At 56.8% G+C, this 15,670-nt stretch overlaps 6 protein-coding genes across 6 annotated transcripts; 4 read left to right on the forward strand and 2 right to left on the reverse strand.

The window, feature by feature from the left end:
• Positions 1-87: 87 nt before the first annotated feature.
• On the reverse strand, positions 88-1,167 carry J3D65DRAFT_601502 (uncharacterized protein; the record flags this gene model as incomplete). Its single annotated transcript, XM_066798041.1, has 1 exon — positions 88-1,167. The coding sequence occupies one exon, from the start codon at positions 1,165-1,167 to the stop codon at positions 88-90; it is 1,080 nt and encodes a 359-aa protein (XP_066656694.1).
• Positions 1,168-3,177: 2,010 nt separating this feature from the next.
• On the reverse strand, positions 3,178-4,018 carry J3D65DRAFT_279615 (uncharacterized protein). Its single transcript, XM_066795050.1, has one exon. The coding sequence runs from the start codon at positions 3,880-3,882 to the stop codon at positions 3,259-3,261; it is 624 nt and encodes a 207-aa protein (XP_066656695.1). The 5' UTR covers positions 3,883-4,018; the 3' UTR covers positions 3,178-3,258.
• On the forward strand, positions 3,884-4,971 carry J3D65DRAFT_675579 (uncharacterized protein; the record flags this gene model as incomplete). Its single annotated transcript, XM_066803582.1, has 6 exons — positions 3,884-3,986; positions 4,117-4,146; positions 4,219-4,398; positions 4,455-4,472; positions 4,522-4,836; positions 4,891-4,971. Exons 1-6 carry the CDS (start codon positions 3,972-3,974, stop codon positions 4,969-4,971), a joined length of 639 nt encoding a protein of 212 aa, XP_066656696.1. The 5' UTR covers positions 3,884-3,971.
• Positions 4,972-6,504: 1,533 nt separating this feature from the next.
• Positions 6,505-9,621, forward strand: J3D65DRAFT_279619 (nitrate reductase). The gene is made up of 2 exons (XM_066795051.1): positions 6,505-8,594; positions 8,640-9,621. The coding sequence occupies exons 1-2, from the start codon at positions 6,866-6,868 to the stop codon at positions 9,533-9,535; spliced, it is 2,625 nt and encodes an 874-aa protein (XP_066656697.1). The 5' UTR covers positions 6,505-6,865; the 3' UTR covers positions 9,536-9,621.
• Positions 9,622-10,730: 1,109 nt separating this feature from the next.
• On the forward strand, positions 10,731-11,222 carry J3D65DRAFT_279737 (uncharacterized protein). Its single transcript, XM_066795052.1, has one exon. It carries the CDS (start codon positions 10,834-10,836, stop codon positions 11,131-11,133), a length of 300 nt encoding a protein of 99 aa, XP_066656698.1. The 5' UTR covers positions 10,731-10,833; the 3' UTR covers positions 11,134-11,222.
• J3D65DRAFT_279738 (uncharacterized protein) lies at positions 11,223-15,151 on the forward strand. Its single transcript, XM_066795053.1, has 5 exons — positions 11,223-11,469; positions 11,525-11,675; positions 11,735-12,274; positions 12,324-12,961; positions 13,009-15,151. The coding sequence occupies exons 1-5, from the start codon at positions 11,312-11,314 to the stop codon at positions 14,909-14,911; spliced, it is 3,390 nt and encodes a 1,129-aa protein (XP_066656699.1). The 5' UTR covers positions 11,223-11,311; the 3' UTR covers positions 14,912-15,151.
• Positions 15,152-15,670: the final 519 nt, after the last annotated feature.

The raw sequence follows: 15,670 nt of genomic DNA on the forward strand, positions 1-15,670 counted from the left end.
CATCATCTGGGGCAAACACTTGACTTTGGGGCATCCATGAGAACGAGATGGAAACAATATCAAAAGCTAACAAAACACAGCAACACATCAGTAATAGTCGTCCCATGACTCCTCAAACCACTCGTACTCGTCAACGTCTGGCCAGCAGTCGGGATAGTAGTGCTCCCAGTCTCTCCGACGGGCATCATCCCACCCCAATTTGTCAACCTTGTAGTTGATGTCCTCCAAGTCGTGCTTCACGTGCTGCATGTCATGTCTCAAATGGCGCTGCTCTGCGTTGACATCGCGCAAAGCACGCGAAACACCGGCATCTCGGACGATGAGATGGTGATGCTTGTGTTCGACCGGCCAAGAATCCAGGACGCGAGCCCGCCGTTGGACCGTCACTTCCGTCGGACGTCTCCTGTGTCCAACACGGCGCTCCCTCTTGTCCACCAACACCATGCCGTCATCGTAGTCCTTTCGGTGGCGACCCTCGATTGCATGGCTGTTTTCATACTGGACGATCCGCAAGAACGACGTCTTGACCTCCTTCATGCCCGGAATGGAAAGATAGTCGTCGTAGCGGCTGCTGAGCGCCATGTCGGGCCGCACGCGCGCTATCTCGCGCAGACACTCAATTTGCTCCGACTCGGTCATCTTGGACATGAGGATAGCCCAGGACCAGAGGATGATGGCGCGCGAGCGCTCAGCCTGGATGATGCGGTGACCGTGGCTGGAGAAGAAGGAGTGGCAGACGCTGGCCAGGCGGCGTGAGCCGAACTCGCGCGACATGTCGGCCAGCGTCATGAAAATGGCGATCGACTCGGGGTAGCGGCTGTCGCCGGAGGTGCGGCCGCGCCGCCGGTCCTCGATCACGGCGCGCGCGAGCTGGTCCGAAAAGGCGAGCTGTGCCTCTTGTCCGTCGCCGGGGTTGTAGCCGAGGATGTCGAGGATCTCTTCGCATACACGCAGCATGGTGGTCGTCGTGATGAGCCCTGCTGCGATGCCCGGGCAGCCCGTGACGTACTGGTCGAGATCGAGGTACTCATCTTGCCGGATGCTGAGGAAGGCGTCGGGGAGGTATGCGCGGATTGTTCGAGCGTCGACGAGCTCGCGTCGGTTCCCACAGCGGACGACTACGTCGCGGTGGTAGTGCTGGTGCGGCACGACTTGGTATCGAGGCATTTTGAGAGCAGAGGAGACGAGGCTCGAATGAGTGAGATCCTGGGGGGAGGGCAAGGCGCAAGTCTTATGAGCAGCCTCCAAGCCGCGCCGTACGACGGCACGCGGACGTGCCTTGGAGCAGCAGTCTCCACGTACAAAGCTTCTGCCGTCCGGTGTTGCACAAGCCAGAGTCGAGCAAGAATTCCAGTTTCAAGCCGTGCAAGCTTCGGGTCAGGGGTTCAGAGAGACAAACAAACCGACTCGACGCGTGAAGTAGGGAAGAAGCGCTGCAGGCAAACAACAGCCTTGCCTCGAGCATTACGGACGACGAGACTGGAGACGGCATGAGAAGACATCGTGACTGGCCACAACGCCCACAACTGCGAGGTCAAACGCCAACTTTTTTCCTTTGTAGATGCGGATGCTGGCAGTGCGCGCACCGTCCCGCCAACGCTTCTGCCTAAGGTGTCTTACCCGTCTCACAACGACGCCCAGCTGACCTGTCTGACTGGCCATGCTTTGGAGCTGCAGCCGAATCGATAACGTGAGACACATCTTCCTCGTCTCTGCACCACCGTCATGACCACTGCCCCTCCAGTTCCCTGGTTGTGGACAAATTCATGCCATCATCGCCTACATCTGCGGCGCTTTCAGCCGTGTGGCTGTCCTTCGAACGGATTCTCCCGAGATGGCGGCGAGGCATGTGAAGTGATGCCGCAAGGCTGATTTTCCTGCGAGCTGACTGCGGCGAAGCCAAGGCGGTAACCACGCGGGGAGGAGCGTGGTCTCCTCAGCCTGGGAGGTTATGTGGCTGGATGAAGGCAAGCGAGATGCAGGTAGCCGATGTGGGGGCGGTGAAAGAGGAGGTCTAGAAATTGTGGTTTGCTGTCAATTAGACTTTGCGATTCACCCTGGCGCATTGACGGGGAATTTGACGGTCTGTGGCATCAGGTCTTGGGCCTTGGAGCGCAGAAAAAGACTTGTCAATTCTGTGTCGGGATATTTGCGGTTTTGGTATCAATGGGTGATATCACACATGAGCCTCATACGTCACTGATGACCCCTGTCGCGATCTCTTCTCGGACTCCCATCGTTTCGCGCCTACGACTTTTACTCGTTGAGAGTGTGGTTCAAAGACGCAGTCCTTATCTTTGAGCTCAGCTTCTGTCGCTTTGCTAATACGTTTTCAATTCCTCAATGTCTTCTAGCATACAGCAGCACGCAAGAGACTCGCTTCCGGGAAGACCAACTCACACTCTCAAGTATGGAATGTACATCTTATAGACCGCAGCAGCCGAAGTCGCATCGAGGACCATCTTCTGCTTTGAGACCAGGAGGGTACTACCCTGCGCCAGGCGTTGGCTTTCCCGATCTGGCGAATCGTATGCGACCCGCGGTGTCTGGCTCTGCCCGGCTTCGACTCTACCATCTAGGTTAACACATTCCCGTTTCTGACCTCCGGAATTTGTGTTTTAACAATTCCTGTCCATCGCCTCTCCTCTTTCGCACCGCTCACTGAACAAAGGCTTTCGTATGGTACGTCCGACGCCAAATCGAGGCCGCACCCGAGACTTCTAAATTCTCCTGGCTGCGTCACTGACGTTTGCCGAGCCAGGCTCCGAATCCACAGCTCCAATCTCTAGCTCTACATGTCCGCATGATGCATTACTCCCAGGCTCTTGGTCTTTGGGCTTTGAATTGCTCTTAAGTAGGTACGTGGGCTCTGGCGCGCCGGTCTGGCAGGCCGAAGCAGCCTTTTGCTCATGTTTGATGACGATGAAGGATAGACTTGCTCTCCAATGCTGATGGCAGCAGTGGAGGACACGTTTCGAATGAATGCTTGGGGCTTTCTGCGTGTCCGTGACTGCTCGTATTGTTTCCCGGACTGTTGAAAAGTAGTCTCTTGCAGCGCTGCCTTTGCTTACTTGTTCTCGAAGCGTACTGAGCCATCGCTTGAGGTTTGAGAACTGTTGAATTTAGTAAAGGGAGGCTCGGGAAAGACCCATGGAAAGTGAATAGGGGAATCTCGTCAAGCAAGGTTACTGCTTCCGCCGTCTGTTCCAGGCTCAAGGTATGCCAATCATCAACACTTCTCTGCTGAGGGCGCGGAAGTTACTTATCGTAGCGCCGTCTCCGTAGTTCGAGGCAGCTGTCAGGATTTTCCATTGGTCGCAACGCTTCTCTCGCTATCTGGGAGCCTCGAGGAATTTTTAACACAGCTGGCAGCGGGAGTCTTCTGGCAGACTCCGTCGCCCCCCAAGCCTCCAGCAGTCTTTGCGTCAAAGTGAATAGCCTGGAGATTCTGGAGGTGATGAAGTCTCTGAAGCTGTACCGCAGCAATAGTATCTCACAGAGCGAATGGTGAATGAACCCTCGCAACATGACCTGAATGGCAAGTGGTGAGAAGGATCTGGGTATGCCAGTCATCTTGAACCTCCACCCCCTTCTGTTTTTATAAGACTTGGGATAGACGAGCTGGAGGGGCATTCGAAGACGGCCGTTGGCGTAGTTATGAAGCATTCGACGGCTGGGGCGTGAAGTTGCAAGGAGCATTCGACGGGCGTGGTGCTCGAGATGGTGATCCCAATGGGGTATCTTCGGTTCTATGCCCTGTGATTGAACATGGCAAAGAGAAGTCGTTTGGAAAGGGAAATATGCATCACGAGCGTGTGAAAGGGCCGGCCAAAGTGAATATCCAGTGGTCCGTGCGTCCGTGCGCTGCTGTTGATATTCCATCCACCACGACACTTGAGCTTCTTCTCTCCTCCAACATCACCCTTGAGATCTGCAGCGTCTCCCGTTGCAGCCTCATCTCCAACGCAAACATGCCCCCCAAGATCGTAAGTGGAGCTCCCTGCTGTTGATAGTCACCTTCATCTCCCTCTCTCGCTACACCTCTGTTCCCTCTTCCGTTCATCCTCTCCACCACCACCTTGGCTCTCTGAGAAGACGCGTACCAACATGATCCAGAAGCAGGAGATCAAGGATGAAGAGGTTGAGGTAAGTCATGACCCGCGTCCGCGCTGGGAGCATTCGGTCGCGTCGCTGGTTTGCTGACATGCTGGTGTCTAGACCTCCTTCACTGCCATCAACGCGCCTGCGCACGAAGACTCCAAGGACGTGGCCACGTCTGTCAAGCGCTCAGCTAGTGATGTCGATGAGCGCGTCGCGTCCCCTGCCAAGCGCACCAAGGGTCGCTTGACGCCTGAGCCCACGGAGGAGGACTTGTTGACCCCAGCTCGTCAGCGCAAGGTAATGCACCGTCTGCCAACCTCAATACTGAATCACGAGCTAACTGTCATGAACAGCCCCCCAAGAAGAATCCCGTAGGACCCCAGCTCTTACCACCCTCACTCCCAGCTAACGCGCCGGCAGAGCACTCCCAAGACTATTGGCGCCAGCCTTGACCAGCTTGACCCGCTCGACCTCAAGCTCGTGCAGATGAAGGATTCTGGCTACGGCTGGAAGGACATTGGCAAGATGTGGACCGAGGCGACGGGCGAGGTGACAGCCAAGTCGACGCTTCCCAACCGCTACGCGCGCATCAAGGCCAACATCATGACCTTGCCCGAGGACGAGCAGCGCAAGCTCGTCGAGGCCATTGCCTGGGTCGAGGAGGACTACGAGAAGACCAAGTGGGAGCGCATCTCTCAGCGCATGCAGGAGCAGGGCGTCGAGACCAAGTACGCGGTGAGTTTGGTTCTGTTTCTTTTGATATTTGCTGGCTTACTGATGCTGGTGTAGATTTCGATCCTCCAGAAGCAGTATCAGAAGATGATGGCCGCTGCTGCCCCCGCCTTGGACAAGGCCGGCACTCCTGAGTAGGCCATTGCCTTTCCTGCATCTTGGAGCCATTCGACTTCTTTCTGGTACCTCTTTGGTGGCAGAGCGTTGGAGCAGGGCGGGTCTACGGCTTCTCATGGCTGGATACGACTTGGTTTACTTGAATGAAAAAAGGAACAGTGAATGAGGCTCAAGCTGAATGCTTGCACCATGATACCGGAGACTCAAAGACATTCGATTGCTTTGTCAATGGACGGACGTCTCTGGGGAATCACGGCTTTCCAAGACTTGACAGACTTTACCAAACAAGAAACGGAGATTCAACCTACATGTGCCATGACGCTTGGTCTCTTTCAGCACTGACCAGATCCCAGACAGATGAAGAGTTGGCATTGGATATGTTTCTTGATTTCTCTTTATCTCGAATCATGTGATGAGATGTCTGCCCTGGCACCAGCCAAGTCTGGTATGGTCTCCCTGTCGCAGATCAAGCTTACCTGTGCATGCAGAATCGATTGCTAGACGAGCTGCTTCTCGAAAGACGGGCGGAAGGCCCTAGACTGCGACGCAAAAAATGTCTCATGCACCATTAGCCGCGGCGGCGGTCCAAAGCGACGCCTGGTCGGCCGACTTTCCAGACGCGGGTGACGACATCAGTACCGCGTGGCCCGAGGGCGCATCCTTGCGCGGGAAGCGCACGGAGGCTCGACGATGACCGTTTCTAGCAACGGCCAGCGGGCTTGGCAATAATCAGAGGACAAAAATAAGACGCAGTGGGCGTGTGGGCGGCCGGCCGCTAAGTTGGACGTCGAACGTCGCGCAAAATATTGGCAATGCGGAGGTGCTTGGATTGGCAGGTCTTGGGCGGTTTTGGGATGGAATGGGCGAGCAAAGGGAGGGGTGTGCCGCCGTGCGAGGCGAGGCGAGGCGACCGTGTGCGTACGCGCGGCGTGGGGTGGCGTCGAGACTGACGACAATGAGGGAGCGATGAGGTTGTCGAGTCGGCGACGTGTCGAATTTTCTGCAACATGGCAGGCTGTTGGACGGTCAAGAAGAGCTCTGGAGATGGGGGACGAGCGTGGGTTCTTCAGCTTGTTCAGGGCTCTCGCTTGAGGGAGGCCTTGGTTGGCTCGCCCTATTCGCTCCGTTCCACGGTTCACCACCACCACTCGGCCACAACACGGCGACAGCACGGCTCCCAGCAGCGAGGACATGACAGACTGACGTGAGGGCCGACGGCAGCCCGACCGTTGCCACGACCGTAGGTCACAAACGTCAAGAGCTTGGCAGAGTCGACCGAGTTTCGAATTCTTCAAGCGATGGCTCCATCCTACTCCCAGGCCGCCAGCCCACGACCAATGGCACAGGCGCCGATGATGTACTGCCGACGATGCCGATGGTTCCGCTGCGTTGGCCGTCGATGATGGCGAGAGACGGTCCAGTCGCACCACGCCGGCGACATTTGCGATGGCTCATGGCCGCCGTCTCACGTTCTGTTCTGATTGCCCGGAGAAAGCTCACAAGCTCTACCACGGCAAAGATAACGGCTCCACGGCTCATTCGACCACGCCCGCAGAGATAACAACCCGCGCAGCGTGGTTAGCGGCACTAGGCCCTTGCTCCCGCAACCTTTCCTTTCCTTTGTTCGAACAAGCCACTTCCGCGGCTCTGCACTTTCCCCGGATCGTTCCTGTAGCAAAGAAGATGACGAAACTGAAATTCGCCTCGACCTGTGCCGGCACGCGGCCTGTGCTCTGCGGCCCTGACCCCGTCGACTGCTTCTCCGGCCTTTCATACGGCCACAAACCATGGCAAAATCGTGCTCCTTTCCTGCCTTGTTGCTGCGCTTGTCCTCGCCCGCTTCTTTGCCCTTTATCCCTTGCCTTGGTTGGCAGCCTTTTGGACCCTGACCTTCTCTGCCGGTCCGTTACACCACATGATGGGTCTGCAACCGCAAGAGGAAAACAAACTGCCCGTGAGGAGCTATGGAGGTCAATTCCCGCCTACTCCCCCCGAGACAATCAATGGCGATCATTCTCCGGGTCCAGTCGACTTTCCGCTGCCCCCACCGTCCACTGCGCCAACAGAGGTGCTCCAAGTCGACAAGAAGACGCCTGACGCACACGTCCCCCGCGACCCCAGGTTAATCCGGCTGACTGGAGTCCACCCCTTCAACGTCGAGGCACCGCTTTCTGCTTTATTTAACGAGGGATTCCTCACCAGTCCGGAGCTATTCTACGTTCGAAACCATGGTCCCGTACCGCTCGTCAGGGATGAGGAGATCCCGGATTGGGAGTTTACCGTTGAAGGTCTAGTCCAGAATCCCTTGACCATTACCTTGAAAGAGCTCCTCACGGACTATGACAATGTTACCTATCCCATTACGCTCGTCTGCGCGGGCAACAGGCGGAAAGAGCAAAATGTCGTCCGGAAAACAAAGGGCTTCTCCTGGGGTCCGGCCGGCGTGTCGACCGCCCTCTTCACCGGCGTGGCAATGATGGACGTCATACGACGCGCCAGGCCGCTGCGAGGCGCAAGATATGTCTGCATGGAGGGCGCGGACAAGCTGCCCAACGGCTACTACGGCACCTCGGTGAAGCTGAACTGGGCCATGGATCCCAACAGGGGCATCATGCTGGCGCACAAGATGAATGGCGAGACGCTGACGCCTGACCACGGCAAGCCGCTGCGAGCAGTGATTCCGGGGCAAATCGGCGGCCGCAGCGTCAAGTGGTTGAAGAAGCTGATTATCACGGCTGAGCCGAGCGACAATTGGTATCACATTTACGACAATCGCGTGCTGCCGACGACAGTGAGCCCGGATGAGGCGGCCAATGATCCCTCGTGGTGGAAGGACGAGCGCTATGCCATTTACGACCTCAACACCAACTCGGCTGTTGCGTATCCTGCGCACGAGGAGCAGCTCTGTTTGGTGGGAGCACCGCAAAAGTATCGCGTCCAAGGGTATGCCTATGGAGGTGGAGGGAGAAGAGTCACCCGCGTAGAAATCTCTTTGGACAAGGGCAAGAGTTGGAAGTTGGCTCACATTGACTATGCCGAGGATCGATATCGCGATGCGGGACCAATGCAGCTTTACGGTGGGACGATCGATATGGAGTGGCGCGAGACGTGCTTTTGCTGGTGTTTTTGGGACTTGGAAATACCAGTTGAAGAGCTCAAGGACGCAAGCGACATTGTCGTGCGGAGTATGGACGAGAGTCTGCACGTCCAGCCAAGAGACATGTACTGGAGCGTATTGGGCATGATGAACAATCCTTGGTATCGGGTGGCCATCTCGAAAGAAGGCGACTATCTGAGATTTGAGCACCCAACACAGCCGGCGCTGATTCCAGGTGGCTGGATGGAGAGGGTCAAGAAGAAGGGAGGAGACTTGTCGAATGGGTATTGGGGTGAGAAGATTGGCGGCCAAGAGACGGAAGCTCCGCTGGTGGAGGAAGTGAAGGAGATTAAGATGACCAACGACAAGGTCGACCGCGTCATTTCTGTCGATGAGTTGAGGAAACACGACACGGAAGAGACGCCGTGGTTTGTGGTCAATGGGGAAGTGTACGACGGCACGGGGTTCCTGAAAGGGCATCCAGGCGGCGCGCAGAGTATCATTTCTGCTGCAGGCATGGACAGTACGGATGAATTCATGGCAATACGTAAGTCACCACCATCTATTCCCACAGCTCTCTAATGCCCTGCAGACTCGGAAACGGCAAAAGCCATGATGCCCGACTACCATATAGGATCCCTCGACGAAGCATCCAAAAAGGTGCTGGCAGACGGCGAGAGCGAGCCGAAGGAAGACTCGTCACCGCGGCCCATCTTTCTCGATCCCAAGTCCTGGCGCAAAGGCTTTCTGCACAGCAAAACGACGGTGTCGTGGGACACGCGCATCTTCACGTACAAGCTGGAGCACGAAGAACAAGCACTAGGCCTACCGACGGGGCAGCACCTGATGATACGACTACGCGACCCGGTGACGCGCGAGGCCATCATCCGCAGCTACACGCCCATCTCACAGACGACGCGGCGCGGCTTCGTCGACATTCTGATCAAGATCTACTTCAAGAACGCTGCGCAGCCGGGCGGCAAGATGACGCTGGCCATGGACTCGCTGCCGCTGGGCCACTTTGTCGACTTCAAAGGGCCCATTGGCAAATTCGAGTACCTCGGCCAGGGCCGCTGCAGCGTGAACGGCACGCCGCGCGCCGTCAAGCATCTCGTCATGATCTGCGGCGGCAGCGGCATCACGCCCATCTTCCAGGTGCTGCGCGCCGTGATGCAGGACGCGGCGGATCCGACGTCGTGCACCGTGCTCGACGGCAATCGACTAGTCGAGGACATTCTGTGCAAGGACGACCTCGACGCGTTTGCCCGCGCGAACCCGGACAGGTGCAACTTGGTGTATCTGCTTACGCAGCCGCCGGAGGGCTGGTCTGGCGTCACTGGCCGAATTGGCAAGCCGCTGCTGGAACAGCATGTTGGTGTCAGGGAAGACGCCATGTGCCTGATTTGCGGGCCGGCGCCGATGGAGAAGAGCGTGCACAAGGGGTTGAAGGAGTTGGGCTGGAGTGATGACGATTTGCTGTTCTTTTGAGGGAGGGTGTGGATAGTAGCGCTGTTTCGTTTTGCATGGCGAGGCTATGGGATAGACTGATGGGTTTGCTTCACATTGTTGCGTTAGGGCAGGGCGTCTGGTGTTTGGGCCACTGGGTCCGGGTCCGTGTCCGGCTTCTTCGACTCGGTCTGCGTGTCGAGACGAGACGAGATGGGCACGTTGAGACACGGGAATTTCTTTGCATGCACAGCGAGACGGCCATATGATGACGGCGCATCTTGTTTACCTGATCTACACGATCACCATACGTTGAACACTGAATCTCCAATTGTGTTCCATTCATCCACGCACCCGCAGCCAGCATTCGCAACTTCTCTCATCTTTCTCACCTTCTCAGCGTCCCTCGAGCAGCTCTCACGGCCAGAGCAAACCTTCACCCAGCTCCCCGGAGAAGGATTCCGGCGCGCCATGATCGACGGCAAGGAAGCGGGCGGTGATGCGGCACAGGGATCAAGCAGCTTATCGCGGCTCCCAATCGTGCGTTCTTTGGATTGACTCGCATGCGTCCGAGGAGATGTCACTTTTGGAACGAAGAAATAGAGGAGTGCGCGCGGAGATGTGTGAGTTGGTGGTGTGGGCGGTGTGCTGGGAGTGTCGTTTGCTGTTTGGTGGGTGAGCGATGGGAGTGGGTGGGAGGGAGGGACTGGGTGAGGGCGTTTGCGAACTCAAGCAATCGGCATTCAGTAACTTTTGCTCAAGGCCCTCGTCTTCAAAAGTGAGAGAAAAGAAGAAGGCCATGCCCTCCTGTGCCACAGCTACCGCTTATGCCTGCGCCACAGGTCCCTGTCCCGCCCATGCGGAACCTCTTCCCTCGTGCGTGCCGATCGGATGGAGAGATAACGCACAGACGCCACGCGGCGGGCGACAACTCCGCGGAAATCTTGTCCTGCCGTCGACTCCGTCCAGTCCGTCCGTCCTGCGCCATCCTTTTCCGCCCTCGCGCGCGGAGATGCTCGATGGCGCTGCTTTGCTGCCCAGGGCATGCGGTGACAAACGACGTTCGGCCGCCGTTGCAGACGCTGCTGTCTCACTGCTGGCGGAGAAGCCGTGTCAGAGCAGGTGTTCGCCATGCTTCGGCTCCTAGGAGAAAGCAAATACTCAGATCTCCTCTACCACTGCTGCAGCTGTGGCGCCGGAGCATCGGTTCACGGCTCCTCGGCAGCGGAGCTCCATTCGACGCTCCTCCCATCGAACGTATCCAGTCATGAACGCATCAAAGCCAATCAGCGCGGCCAGGAAAACGGACAGCGGCCAGGTACCTCCCTAGCTCCCTTGGTATGACATTTGCGCCGTTCCCGTTGGCTCATCAGCCTACCTACCCCCTGCTCCCCGCCGTCGCTGCGTTTGTCTATCTGCTCTGGCGAGTGGCGCTTCTCCGACTGCTCCCTTCTCTATTCACCTCAGGGCTTGACTCGAGGCGCTTCTCTTATCCTGCGACGACGCGGCTTTTTTGTTTGGGCTTCGTTGCTGTGCCCTTTTCTTCTCTGCTCTTCTGGCTCCGTTTACGCGCCAGTTCTTGCCATCGGCTGTTGGTGTTGTTCGCTCTTATCGCGCCGCTGTCTGACGTCGAGCTGTGATACGCCCATCCAATCGCGAACATCCGTTTCGCTCTCCGCCTTGTCATTGCACAACACTGTCGCATATCTAGGTAGCTAGCTGAGCACAGCTGCTGCTGACTGCTTTCGACGAGCGACGAACTAAACTTGGAGGTCCAAGTGTCATTCTCTGGATCTCGCATTGAAAACCTCGCTCGCAATGAGCACCGGCGAGCACCAAGGCGCCGCGGCCAACGGCGTGGCTGAGACGGCGGACCAAGTCAACCAATTAAACGGCATCTCAAATGCCACCGCCAACGGCACGAGCAGGAAAAGGGTCGTTGTGGTGGGTCTAGGAATGGTAGGAATCGCTTTTGTGTGAGTAGCATCCTTCATCTCAACAGAAACGCTCACGCTGATGCCTTCGCCCCAGAGAAAAGCTCCTCAAATACGACGCCAAGCGGCGAGAGTACGACGTGACCGTCATCGGCGAAGAGCCGTATCTGGCGTACAATCGGGTGGGCCTGACGAGTTACTTCCAGCACCGTCAGATTGAGAATCTGTTTCTAAATCCGCGTGAATGGGTAAGTTGGTTGCCCCTTGACTGCGTTTTGCAGTTTGGTTTGTTGACTTTGCGGAATAGTATTCGAGCATGCCCGAGGGTGCACTTAGCTACCATGTCAACACCAGAGTGACCGAAATCCTGTACGAGCAAAAGGCCGTCAAGACTGCTTCTCGAGAGACTGTGCCGTACGATGTTCTGGTCCTGGCGACGGGCTCCGACGCGTTGCTGCCGCGCCACACCCCCGGACACGATGCCGATGGAGTTTTTGTGTACCGCACGATTGACGACCTGCAACGGCTGATTGACTTCGCCGCTACGAGAAAAGGAACCACGGGAGCAGTGGTGGGCGGTGGCCTGCTGGGTTTGGAAGCGGCAAAAGCCATGATGGACTTGGAACAGTTTGCACAAGTAAAGCTGATCGAACGGAATCGGTGGGTGCTGTCACGGCAACTGGACGGAGATGCAGGGGGCATGGTGGTCGAGCAGGTCAGAGCGCTGGGGCTGGACGTCCTGCTGAGCAAGAGGGTGGGCAAGATTTTGACAGACGAGAACAACGCAGTAAAGGGCGTGCAGTTCGAGGACGGCGACGAGATGGACTGCTCCTGCATCTGCTTTGCGGTAAGTCTTGCGCTGCTGCTACCTCGGACGACTGTTCTAATCTTTGCAGATTGGCATCCGCGCCCGCGACGACCTGGCTCGCAAGGCGGGCATCAAATGCGCAGATCGTGGCGGCGGAATCATCGTCTCGCCAGACTTGCAGACCTCGGCGCCAGACATTTACGCCATTGGCGAGTGCGCCAGCTGGGAAAGCCAAACCTTTGGGCTCATCGCGCCGGGCGTGGAAATGGCCGACGTTCTCGCATTCAACCTCACCCAAGCAAAAGCACACGCGGTGCGCAAGTTCAAGCGACCAGATCTTTCGACCAAGCTCAAACTGCTCGGCGTCGAAGTGGCCAGCTTTGGCGACTTTTTCGCCGATAGGGATGGTCCCAAGGAACTGCCTGCGCGGCGTGGCGGCGGCAAGAAGGAGGGCGTGATTGATTCCAAGGAGCGCGTGAAGAACCTGACTGATGGTCCGGCACCACCGCCTGTCAAGGCTCTGACGTACAAGGACCCGTTTAAGCAGGTGTATAAGAAGTACTTGTTCACTTTGGACGGCAAGTATCTCCTCGGTGGCATGATGATTGGCGACACCAAAGACTACGTCAAGTTGGTCCCATTGGTCAAGAATCAGAAGCCCCTCGAGATACCACCGAGTGAGCTGATTGTTGGCGCCGACAAGGGAGACGACGGGGCGGATGATCTGTGAGCATTTGGCCAGTGTTGATACTTCAGGGGCTAACATTTCACAGTGCCGATGACACGCAAATCTGCTCCTGCCACAACGTGCTCAAAGGCGACGTCGTCAAGTCAGTCAAAGACGGCACCTGCAAGAGCATCGGCGACGTCAAGTCTTGCACCAAAGCTGGGACGGGTTGCGGCGGTTGCATGCCGCTCGTGCAGACCATCTTCAACAAGACCATGTCCTCGATGGGCCAGGAAGTCAAGAACCATCTCTGCCCGCACTTTGAGTACTCGCGCGCAGACCTCTTCAATATTATCTACGTCAAGAAGCTCATGAGCTTTGCCGATGTCATGCGGGCGTGTGGAAAGGATCCCGAATCGGTTGGCTGCGAGGCCTGCAAACCCACTGTCGGATCGATATTGGCGTCGCTGTTCAACAAGCACATTATCGATGATGACCGACGGGGTCTTCAAGACACTAACGACAAGTTCCTTGCCAACATTCAGCGAAACGGCACGTTTTCTGTCGTTCCCCGTGTGGCGGGTGGCGAGATTACAGCGGAGAAACTCATTATCATTGGCACGGTAGCCAAAAAGTATGGCCTGTACTGCAAAATTACAGGTGGTCAGAGAATCGACATGTTTGGAGCCAAGAAGCAGGACCTCATCAGCATATGGGAGGAGCTGATTGACGGCGGCATGGAGAGTGGCCACGCCTACGCCAAGTCGTTGAGGACGGTCAAGAGCTGCGTCGGTACGACATGGTGTCGGTTCGGAATTGGCGACAGCGTGGGCATGGCCGTCAGGTTGGAAGAACGATACAAGAGCATCCGCGGGCCGCACAAGATCAAAGGAGGCGTCTCTGGCTGCGTGCGCGAGTGCGCCGAGGCACAAAACAAGGACTTTGGCCTCATCGCGACGGAAAAGGGGTTCAACATCTTCGTCGGCGGCAACGGCGGCGCCAAACCGCGACACTCGGAGCTGCTAGCAAAAGACGTGCCGCCCGACGACGTGATTCCGATTCTCGACCGCTACCTCAGCTTCTACATCCGCACGGCCGACAAGCTGCAGCGCACGGCGCGCTGGATCGAGAACCTGCCCGGCGGCATCAAGTACCTGCGCGAGGTGGTGCTGGAGGACAAGCTGGGCATCTGCGGCGACCTGGAGAAGCAGATGGCCGATCTGGTCGCGAGCTACTTTTGCGAGTGGACCGAGGTGGTCAAGAACCCGGAGCGCCGCAAGCTGTTTGCGCAGTTCGGCAACACGGCCGACACGGTGGCGCCGCCCGTCGAGCCCATCGTCGAGCGCGGCCAGACGCGGCCGACAGCCTGGCCCAAGGACAGCGCTACGATAGATTTCCGCGGCCACCAGTGGACCGGCGGCCTCGCGTGGCAGCCCATCATCGAGGCCGCGCGCTTCCGCGACGTCGACACGGGCGACTCGCACGCCGTCAAGCGCGGCCATACGCAGCTGGCGCTGTTCAAAGTCAAGGGCCGCTACTACTGCACGCAGCAGATGTGCCCGCACAAGCGCGCCTTTGTGCTGTCCGACGGCCTCATCGGCGACGACGCCGCAACCAACAAGCTCTGGGTCTCGTGCCCGTACCACAAGCGCAACTACGAGCTCGGCGGCGAGGCCGCCGGCCGCTGCGCCAACGACGACGCTGTCAATATTGCCACGTTCCCCGTCGAAGAGCGCGCCGATGGCTGGGTCTACGTCAAGCTGCCGCCGGTCGAGGAGCTGGATGCCCTGCTCGGTACGGAGCGCTGGCGCGTCCGCGCGGACGAGTCGACGGATCCGTATGAGGGGCTGGATCGCAAGCTGTTGGGCAAGGACAAGGTGGGCGTCAAGGGGCGGAAGCCGTTTGAGAAGAGCCATTTGCCGAATGGCATGGGCGAGCAGGCGAAGGCGAAGAGTATCTTGGCTGGTGGTGAGGCAGGATGTGGCGGCGGTGGTGGACTGGATTGGTGAGAAAAGGATTGGATTTGGCTGATGGGTTGGCGTTTTGGGGGGGGGGCTCTTCTTGTTTTTGTGAGGTGCATTGCGTGAGATGGGAGGGAAATTGTTTGTCGTTGGTAGACAGACTTGAAAGTCGAATCGACACTTTTACATTTTGGGTTGTGTTCTCAATCCACACTACTCTAGTACAAACGTTCTGAATCCACAGTCATTTCGCAAAATACGTACTCCCATCTACACATGTATTTAAAGTCTCTCTCCTCCACTAATTTTAGTTAATTGACTGCTTTTAATAGGCCTAGTCAATTATTTATTTAATCTTCTATCCTAACTACTTACGCACGCACCCCTAGGTAGATGGAGTAGTAATTAGTACGTGGATAAAATACTGATACATCATTATGGGTTGATTATAGTGAAGGGGAGATATGAGAGTAAAAGTTCTACTTGATATAGATAAACTACGGACCAGCATGATTAAAGTCAAATGTGGCTGATGATGTGTATTGTGCGAAGTCAGCGTAGACTCAGAGTATTTGGCATTAAATATGTGGATTGAGATTTCGTCCCTAATATTTTCTTTCGGCACTCAGAAATATTTTGCCCCTGTGCTTGCCCCTCTACTAGGAATCTCTTTGCAATACTTTTCGGGACTCTCAAGAACCCTAAGGAGCAAAGGAGGGTGACTGGTTGGTCTTTTTTCCTGGAAATGTGACGAGGTGCCTGCAACCCGGCTTCCGAATGGGGTTTTGGTTCGTCTCTTGGTTGCGA

Source organism: Phyllosticta citribraziliensis (genome assembly GCF_038025025.1).
Source record: "Phyllosticta citribraziliensis strain CPC 17464 chromosome Unknown J3D65scaffold_4, whole genome shotgun sequence".
Taxonomy (NCBI): Eukaryota; Fungi; Ascomycota; class Dothideomycetes; order Botryosphaeriales; family Phyllostictaceae; genus Phyllosticta; species Phyllosticta citribraziliensis.